The following is a 9,534-nucleotide window of genomic DNA, read 5'->3' as shown; positions in this document are numbered from 1 at the left end:
TCATGTGAACATTGTTTCGTTGTTCTAAATATACTATGGTACACATGCCGACTTTTTGCAGCAAGAGCTGCACTATGCCAGCAGCCTCGCATGCGTGGAGTGACGTTATAGCCCGTAGCTGGGGTGCGCGCCGCGCTCCTCGCTGCTGTCGAGTCACTCGCCACTCGATAATTATCGAGTGACTCTACACCGCTGCGCCGACGGTGGAGCACCCACCGCCCGTCTCATCAGTTGTGCGCATGCGCGGAGTGACAACGGACTACCACCACGCCATAGGGAAGCAGTTTAGACAATGCTTTAGACGAACTCTACTGATTCAAACCATGCTATCGACAAAGTGGAAACAAAATATCTTTACTTTACTGACCACCGGAGCGTCTTCATTGGTATGAACATGTTCAAGCCGTTACGTAAACCGTGTGTCCTACTTTCAAGCGAAACCTAAGCCTAGCGAGGTGCATCTATCTCTCGCTACTTTACCAGGTTTAACCAGAGCTAAACCACAACCACGTTTTTTTTTTTTTCATGTTCACATATCAGGTTACAATCTAGAACACGGTAAAAGCAATACGACCGAGTGCTGTGTAATGTCAGGGGACGTTAAAAAACCTGAGGTGGCCAAAATTTTCTGAGCCCTTTAACACCGCGTCTTACATAACCAGAGGCGCTTTGGGGACTTTATACCCTATAAACCAGTTCTAACTAAGAAAAGAAACCGGCCTTAAGAGCATCCTCCTTTGAAACGTTTTACTTAGAATTGTTTTTAATAATTGAGGAGACTTATCCTGGTAAATTTAGTCACCCGAGCGTAATATGCGTTAGCATGGCTGCACATGAGCGTGCACGCCTGCGCCGAAGCGTTGACGCACTCGGCCCGGCGCGCGCCTCATCCAAGGCGAAACTGAAGGACCCAGTGAAGCAACATTTATTGTAAGCTCTTGTCTTCACAGCGAGGGAGCCAGACGAGCTCGCGCAGCTGCGCCTCTCCGTAGCGGATTTGGCAGCTGTACGTAGAGGGAGCGAGCGCCGCCGGCTACACGCACCGCACCTACTGCAGTCAAGGTCAAACGCTCGCCAAACTTGACCTTGGTAGCTGTGGAATAATCCAGGGTTTCGCTTTAAAATCCAAACCGGAATCCCCGGATCCCGAGTCAAGTATACGCTGGCAGGTTCATAAAGCTTGTTCACCGTAGCTCAAGCGGGGCCATGTCGGGCGCTCTTTTGTATTATGTGGTAGACTATGACTATATTCTAATTAATATTGCCGAGATATTAAAGGCACAAATTAGGAGCTTAGTGGTTAGGCGAGTAGCAAAGTGCATCTATACGAATGAGGATCCGCAAGGGGAGCATCAGATGGTTATTGCTGTGACATCATACCGTTAAATGTGGATCAAGTCTTCCCAAATATTAAGCCGTGAGCTTTAGCAACTTGATTAAAGAGAGAGGTGTAGGGCACACAGTGGCGCAGTCGGTGTTACACCGTGAAATATAGTGCATGGAAAGGAAGGAAAAAAGAGAGTGGTAGGAAAGAGGGAAAGCCTGGAAGAAGGCGCGCCTTCAGAGAGATGGAGAGCAGAACTCATCCCTGCTGCTATGGCAGTAGAAGTGGCCCTCCTGTGGTGTTGGATCGAAGCTGAATAACAATGCGATGGTCACTTCTAGTGAACATTTTGCTTATGTGCTGCTGTGAGCTAATTTCTGAGTGCCACTGACTAGGAATGTTGCCAACAGAATAGTTAGGAGGCAGGAGATTGATGAAAGGACGCTCACGCGTGACCTACTCTTAGAACAAGGCCGCGAAGCGCAAGTAAGACGCAGCTCGCCCTTCCTTAGTGTATAGACATCGCTGCACAAAAAAAGACAGCATCATGAGATATTCGAAGGCTGGCCATGTCAATGAGGACGGGTTTTGTTTGTCGCTTGTCACTGGAATAAAATGTCTGTAAATATGTTTCTGTCAGAGCCGTCATCGTTGTTGATTGTAAGCGACAGACCGACCTTGCCTGTCGGGAATGTGATTGAACCGAAGACCTCGTGCGCAACAACGCCAGGTATTCATGCACTCTTGCGAAGAGACGCCAAAACGTAGCCGTTAGGAGCCAAAACGAGCTTGCCTTCCATATCTCTATAGGCCGATAATTCCAATAAGCTTTCGGTTTTCAATACTCTAAAGACGGCAATATCAACTTTTATATATATATTTTTTTACTGGCAGTTGCGAATGTCATTGTTTTGTTCTGAATGGAATCAGCGCTGTTGTCCAAGAGCGAACTACCGACTTACCTCCTGTAAAAATGAAATCCAAGTGGGCGCAATGCATGTGGTTCCTGAAGTTTATAGTCGAAACAGCTTCTTCACCTTGGGACAGGAAGGGAAGTCGATGAGTGCCTGTTTTCTGCGCTGTATTCTCCTTTTATATGCCAGTTCCCAGGTTCTGATGTGTGTGCGCAGGGCCTAACGTGGAACCAGGCACTGATTTCAGTCCATGCGTCTGCCCAGCCGGACAGCGGGATTACTGATGATGTGACGTGGCACGACATGACATGGGCGGAGTGTTCGTCGGCCCTCTCCATGTGCCTAAACGCATGCCTGTCGGCGAGTGTGTTCAGGATACGATTTACTTCGCATCACAAGGAAGACGTATGCGTTTCTTTTTTTTTTTTTTTTTTTTTTTTGAACATTCACTGGCGGAGCGCGCTACGATTCGGCTGCAAAAGCCTTTCGGTGCGCTATATAGCGAAATTCAATAGATGTCTGATGCACACGGAAGTTTTATTTTCCTCGTCCATACAACCGCAGCTGCGACTCCAGCTAGGCAATGCGTCAGAGTAAATTACTCCGAAGCGAGTCCATATTATTCTGTCGACGACTGTCCATTGCAGACAAAGCTACGGAGGAGGCTTAAGGCCACTCAAGCGCTGTGAAAGCGAAAGCATCGATTTCTCTTTAATCCACCCACTAATTCACTGTTATCCATCCTTAATCGACTTTAATGAAACGTAATAAACCTCATTTTAATCTAATCCACCATTATTCTACCGTATTCCGTCTTCTTCCTTTTATCCCACTCTAATACAACTTAACCTACTTTCAGTGCGCTAGAATCTACCCTGCTCCAACTTAATCAAATAATAGTAGGCTCTTGCTTAAGAATTCATAGTATTCCAACGAAATGCACCGTTAATCTGACAAGCCCTTTCGAATGTGGCGCCGGTTGCTAACTGGTCTCCGTGTCCGAAGTGATGATGTCACAGTCTTCCTTGATTAATCTGAGGATTTAGTACTATACTATGCCTTCAACTACCCAGGTTCAGCTGGTCATGAGTCACAGTAGGTTGCCTAACATTCAGAGACACGTGGCAAGCAATAGAAGCCGATAACACTTTATTAGCAGGCGGATGTAGGGACTAAACTTGTGAACGTGATGGTCTGTCTGACATGCTAAACGATGTTGACGAACATGGCACTTATTACGAGGATAGATCGATATTCACGGGTCGTCGGAACGATCTTCTGCTATATTACATGATACATTATAATATTTTACAAGACTGGCGTTCGACTATAGTAAGAAACCTTCACTGAAAACCTTCGGAGGTCTACTATTTTAGCAGCTCTGAATAGCCCATACATCAAATGCGTGGATTGAATAGAATTTGTGCCCTGCCATTTTCAAGGGAGCAATGTCTCCACACATTGGTGCTGCGAGGTGATATTAAGGCGTGTCTTCTTCTGAAATTTTTCTAAGCTACGTCATTGGTGTTATTTACGCCTTAACTCGGCTTTTTACAATGGGCTAATGGTGTTGAACGCGGTTCTTCTAATTCTACGAGCTTGCTGGCAGGGAACAAATCAGCAGTCAAGACGGCTGGTGCATGGCTGCTCCGTATTTCATCGCCGAGTCCCTGTCCACAACATACCTGCCTGCATCCCAGTCATCGGATAGGGGTAGTTGGACTCAGAGTACGAGGAGCGTAATGTGGACGGAATCTCACCTTTGTCCGGTACTTTGTATTCACTGACGGTGACCGATACCAGTAAGAGGTTCCAGAAGGTCGTAACTGGCTCCGTGGAGGTCAACGTCACCAGAAGGCTGAGAATACTGTTGTGTGCTATACAGAAAAGTTCTTTAATTCTTTCTGTAGGCCAGAACGTATGTGGCAAACATAATTGAACAGGAAATTTCTCGCTTTGAAACGCCTATCTTAAACCCACCTTTGTTTATAAGCCTACACCATTCGCAAATCACCGAATAAGTAAACACAACTTAATATTTCTTTATACATTCTTTATTTTGTCCCATAAAATTTTCAGCGCGACATTCAATGCACACAGGCTCGCGATGCAGAAGCCACGTGTTGTGCGCGGGAAAGACACGGTCAAAAAACCAGTAGCGGACAGCTAGTGCTTTCAGTGCACAAGTAGATATGCATACATCGCAACACTGCTGTTACATAAGCCCCCGGTGTAAATAACGCCAGTATATATCTTCTCACTCGCCTTTGAATGTGTAAATAGGGTGATTGTTTGGCAGATGAGATGAGCGTAATGCATGAAAATATGAAATATAGGAGCAGAATGAGCTTTCAGGCTGCATCGCCTAATATAGCTACCGTTGATTTTCACAGACACCTTGAACAATCTCAACAGACCAAACGCAAATTCTTGTGCGCCACTTTGCTCTCGGTAGGTTAAGTTCTGTTATCTAGAGAGACACTGGGTAGTGCGTTTAAGAAATTATATAATGTCAACGTAGTTAAACCGAGAAGGATGTGCGAAAGCTTTTTGTGCTCAGATGGACGTTGATAGATACGACGGCGCGCAATGCACAGCGCGACAGTGTGTTGCACGTGACGATGGACGTCTCGCGAGACATTCATAGGTTTAAATCTGATCCGCTCCAATGTTTCGTTTCTTTTTGTCGTTTTTTTTTTTATTCTCCAAGCTCGCCATATCAAAGCAACAGAGTTCTTGATTGGGTTTTACCGTGTTTAGTTGTTCTTTCGCACAAAAATTATCGGACATTTAACGGGAATAAATCGATTATACCGTGCGAGAGCTCTATTCGAATTATCTGCGCCTAGACACGTATATTTTGACATCCTAATTTGGCGCGCCAATCAGGATCAAGGTCGAATTCGAAGAATTCAAGATTGCTGCTCGGCTCTGGGGTCCTTATCAGTGCTTTCACACTGAATGATAACCTGTCACAGAGCAAGAGAAAGAAAGAGATTTAATGAAAGGAAAGGTGGGGAGTTCGGCCGGCGGTAGAGACTCTGGCCTAAACTTCACACTGGAAAGAGCGATAACTTCAGAAAGCGAGTACAATGATTATGTCGTTCTATATAGCAAAGTGAGGCGATCATTATGTAAGCGTAAGTTGCAATTTGAAGTCGTCTCCAGAACCATGAGTGATGGAGTGTCTCGTGAAACGTTCCGACCACAATGCGGTGGTTTACCTTACTTCTCACCAGCTAGTCAAATACAACTGCTTCGTCGCAGTTGCCAACGTTCTAGTCAAACAGTCATGTCCATATTGTTGCGAAGCATTCAAGCTGTTAAAGCATCTCAACGTCGAAAGCAGATATTTCTGTATGATAACAGTTAGGCAAACACTCGACCCTGCGAGCTTTCTTTAGCGGCCTCAAATGCATGTGAGTTTTGCCTAAGCACAAAAAAAAAAAAAAAAAAAGGTTTCCGCAAATATTCATGACAGAGCTGACAAAAAATGCACGTGAGAAGTCTACGTTCTCACTGTTTCGAAGCGTGCACGCTGCTAAAGCATATCAGCGTCGGAAGCGTGATCCAAGCTAAGTTCATTCAAGGTGAAGCAAGCTTTCTCTGGGACATAAATAATTATCACTCGCATAGATTTCGAACAAGAAAACCTTGAAGGATGACGCTCGAAAATCACGTAGCTGCAACATGAGATGAGGCAGAGTGCAGTTAGTTGTTTATGTGCTGATGTGATGACATAAAGGTATTTATTTTGATCTTGTCGGCCCGCGATTTACAAAACGAAATAACGATTCTACCTACTTTAATTGCTAACAATGAAGTCTTCATCAATCAACCGATCTCTAATATGATGATAGAATAACAGGAATTAAGTAGCTGTTCACAGACCGCGCCGTTCTTTGTAGATAAGGGAACAATAAATAAAAGATAAATTGCGATTCGTGCGGCCGCAGTATGATCAGAAAAATTAGAAACGCAAAACAAAAAATCTTTTTTTGGTGTGCGTGTGACTGTTGCTTTAACACAGCAAGCTAATCAGTGGTGATGTTATTTTTACCATGCTTCTATAACCAGTAGACTGAGTGAACGGCATCATACGTATTAGCCCAGAAAACCCAGCGCTCTATTAAATGAGCATCGGTCGACAGCAGCCGGTTAGAACAAAGAAAAAAATATAGCTGTTGCATATTTGAAAACCGAAGCAAAGATTTTAATATGCAATAGATTAGTCATGTATTGAACGTTTGTCAATGAAAGGACACAATATCCTAAGAAATGTAGGAAAGGTGAGTGCTATTTGTCTCGTAGCCATTGTTGTGTATCACCATACTGCGTCTGGACGAAATACACAGGTATAAAGCAAGACAAATTAACACAGTATGCATGAACGTAACACATCATAAGTGAACGGTGATAACAAAATATTATTTACAGTATGAAATGCCTTTGTGATGAAGTGTGCACGACGGATACCCTGAACCACTGAAAGCTCCGAGAGAAGAAAAAAACCTTTTCTTTTTCAGCGTAGATTGAAGATTACATGGATATAAATATCTAAGCACATTTACGACGATGTTGGCATCGAGGAGGATACGGCAGGTTTGATTACGGCGATACATATAAATTTTATAAATTACCACAAAAATATCGGCAATGGCTTTCTTTACAGTACATCATTGCAAGTGGTATCAAGCGGCATTCGGTAAATCAGATTTCTCGGACGCTTCATAAATCGTGCGAAGGTTACTCGATGAAATACCGAGGGTCCTTACTTGCAGTCTTTCAACGTGCTAACAACGAAGCCTGAAATTAGTCACCGGTGTCGAAACAGGCTTCCAAAGATGTTATGCATCTGACGCTAAGTGCTTCCCGTGGAACTATAAACCTCATGAAGATGAGCGTGAATCAGGAAAGTGTCAGGGCCAGTTGGTTCATGATTATGGACGGGAAAGCACAAGAAAGTCATCTCTTATCTATCACTTCCTTTGTCTCCAGTCGCTTTCTTCACATTTTCTTTGCATCTGCAGTCATGCAACCGGCGCGCATTATGAGCAAACCAGCATACTATAACATCATCTACCTTCTTTTAGTTTCCACTGAAGATTCGTAGTCGTAAATAACTCGAAACACTCCGACTAACCTTGACCCATTGCTCAAGCATAGTAGCTCTCCGTTCACAAATCGACATGCTTGCTCTCGTGTCACTTTTCTACGTCGCGAGAAGCGTTTTAACACCCTGTCACACAAGTAAGGGCATGCAACTGGTGTGTCCATCCATCACAAAAGAGTGCCTACAGGACACATCTGTCCCGGCTCTTCTTCTTTCTTACAGGAACGTCTCTGTTGCACAAACCACAAAAGATGGTAGGTTTGGTAGGTTTGTGGAGTTTAACGTCCCAAAGCGACTCAGGCTATGAGAGACGCCGTAGTGGAGGACTCCGGAAATTTCGACCACCTGGGTTTCTTTAACGTGCACTGGCATCGCACAGCACACGAGCGCCTTGCTTTTCGCCTCCATCGAAAAGCGGGCGTCGAAGCCGGGATTCGATCCCGCATCCTTGGGAACAGTAGTCGAGCGCCGTAACCACTGCGCCACTCCGACGGGGAAACCACAAAAGAGAAAATGCGCAGGGTGCTGTCATAAGTACCAGCGAACATGGCGCCATGTGTTTTAGGCGCCGCAAAGCAATAGCGGGCATGTGAAAAAAAAAAAAAAAAAAACAAGGCTAACCATGGCTCTCCTATACACTAGAGGACATGAACGAGAGGTGTAGAGGGACGGAGAAAAAGCGAAATGAATGAAATATGCACGCCATGAGTACGCAGAAGGGATCTTGCGGACAGAAGCAATCATGTTCCCACACGCTTTGCTTCTCCCGGACAAATCCCCAAGTCATCGTACCGCCCTCCCAGCGGTCTCAAGGGCTACACCCATTAACACCATCATAGTCCATGCCCACCTGAGTCCCATGACCTTAAACGTCATGCTAGCTTTCAATGTGACCCTTTCCTTCCTGTATAATTTCTCGCTGGGGCCCAGATCTTCGCTGTCTTTCTACAGTACAGACTCTGAAAACGACGCCAACATGAATGTCGTATAACATATTTGTAAAGTCCCATAACAGCTACAGTGTTAATGCATTTGTTTTTCTCTCCTTATCTTTCGAGGCTTACAGATGTTACGAGACAGTATGGCAGAGTGACCTGCGAATCGCTGGTTTCTTCTCAGCTGTTGGGGCAGATGACGCCGTAGACGCAGTCGACTTTGACGGTGGCCGGATGCTTTAGTCTTTAACAGTTCGATAATCACTCAAGATGCGAAACTCTCCACAGCACCTCCGTGCTTTGGATCCACCAAATAGACTGACCTTAGGCCCGGACGATAGCAGGCTTTCGTATCGCCGGCGCGGAAGGCTGCTGAACAGCACGACTTTTCTAAACAACCCGAGTCGACAACAACTGCGAAATCACATTGACAGATGACTCCACAGGACATTGGAGAACACTGACCCTTATAGTGCTAGCCTCCGCAACATCACTAAAGATGTCTCCCGGAGTTAGAAACGTAATTTAGCGGCTAGCACTATGAAAGGCTACAGCTAGCGCTCTCAGATGTGGTTGTACGCCTTGAGCGCCGACAGGAGGACGTAGAGGATCCACAGGAAGACCATGAAGAGCGCGCTGACGATGGCCAGGGGTCGGGGTCCACCCAGCTCGGCCTTCCCGAAGAAGGGCAGCATTCTTCGCATCATGAGCAGTGCGATGCAAGTGATCGAAGTGGCGCAGTAGATGCCCACACTGAAGCCCAGGGACCCGGACGGCACATTGAATTGGGCCCCCTGCATTGTGACACATCAAGGCAAGACAAAAAAAGAAATCATGTATGTGCAGAAAACGACCATGAACGTTATACGACGTTATATGGTTAGATGGCGGCCAAAATCATTACTAATCATCATCATCGTTATTCCTAAGGTGATCAAGAAGATAAAGGTCGCTCCTCAACTGGATTCGTGGTGTGTGCATACCTATTGTCAACTCTGTCGCTGCCTATACGGTCCCGATGCCGACGCTATGCCATGCGGTCTTGCACATAACGTGCTAGCCTGCGATCGTATGCTAATGAGCATGTGTGAGATAATAGATGCACAAATTAAAATATTGGTGATTAAGCTAGTAGCAACGAGGATATGCAGATGGAAGACGTTAACGCTGTCGTGCCTTACTGTTGAAGGCGGAGCGCATGCACCCAATAAATTTTTTCTCATCCTCTCTCCTTTATTTCATCACGTG

The 9,534-nt window shown here is 45.4% G+C and overlaps 1 protein-coding gene across 2 annotated transcripts in view; it reads right to left on the bottom strand.

Annotated features, from left to right (window-relative positions):
- Positions 1 to 4,276: 4,276 nt before the first annotated feature.
- The window catches only part of LOC146190033 (sodium/calcium exchanger Calx-like), a 63,435-nt gene continuing 58,177 nt past the window's right edge, over positions 4,277 to 9,534 (bottom strand). For both annotated transcript variants that reach the window (XM_084604766.1, XM_084604765.1), the window contains exon 13: positions 4,277 to 9,080. In XM_084604766.1, coding sequence (XP_084460892.1) covers positions 8,850 to 9,080 — 231 coding nt within the window. In that variant the 3' untranslated portion in view covers positions 4,277 to 8,849. The remainder of the gene's footprint in view (positions 9,081 to 9,534) is intronic.

Source organism: Amblyomma maculatum, chromosome 5 (assembly GCF_055883805.1).
Source record: "Amblyomma maculatum isolate TAMU_Amacu chromosome 5, ASM5588380v1, whole genome shotgun sequence".
NCBI classification, from domain to species: Eukaryota; Metazoa; Arthropoda; class Arachnida; order Ixodida; family Ixodidae; genus Amblyomma; species Amblyomma maculatum.
This window is presented reverse-complemented; position numbering and strand designations above follow the sequence as displayed.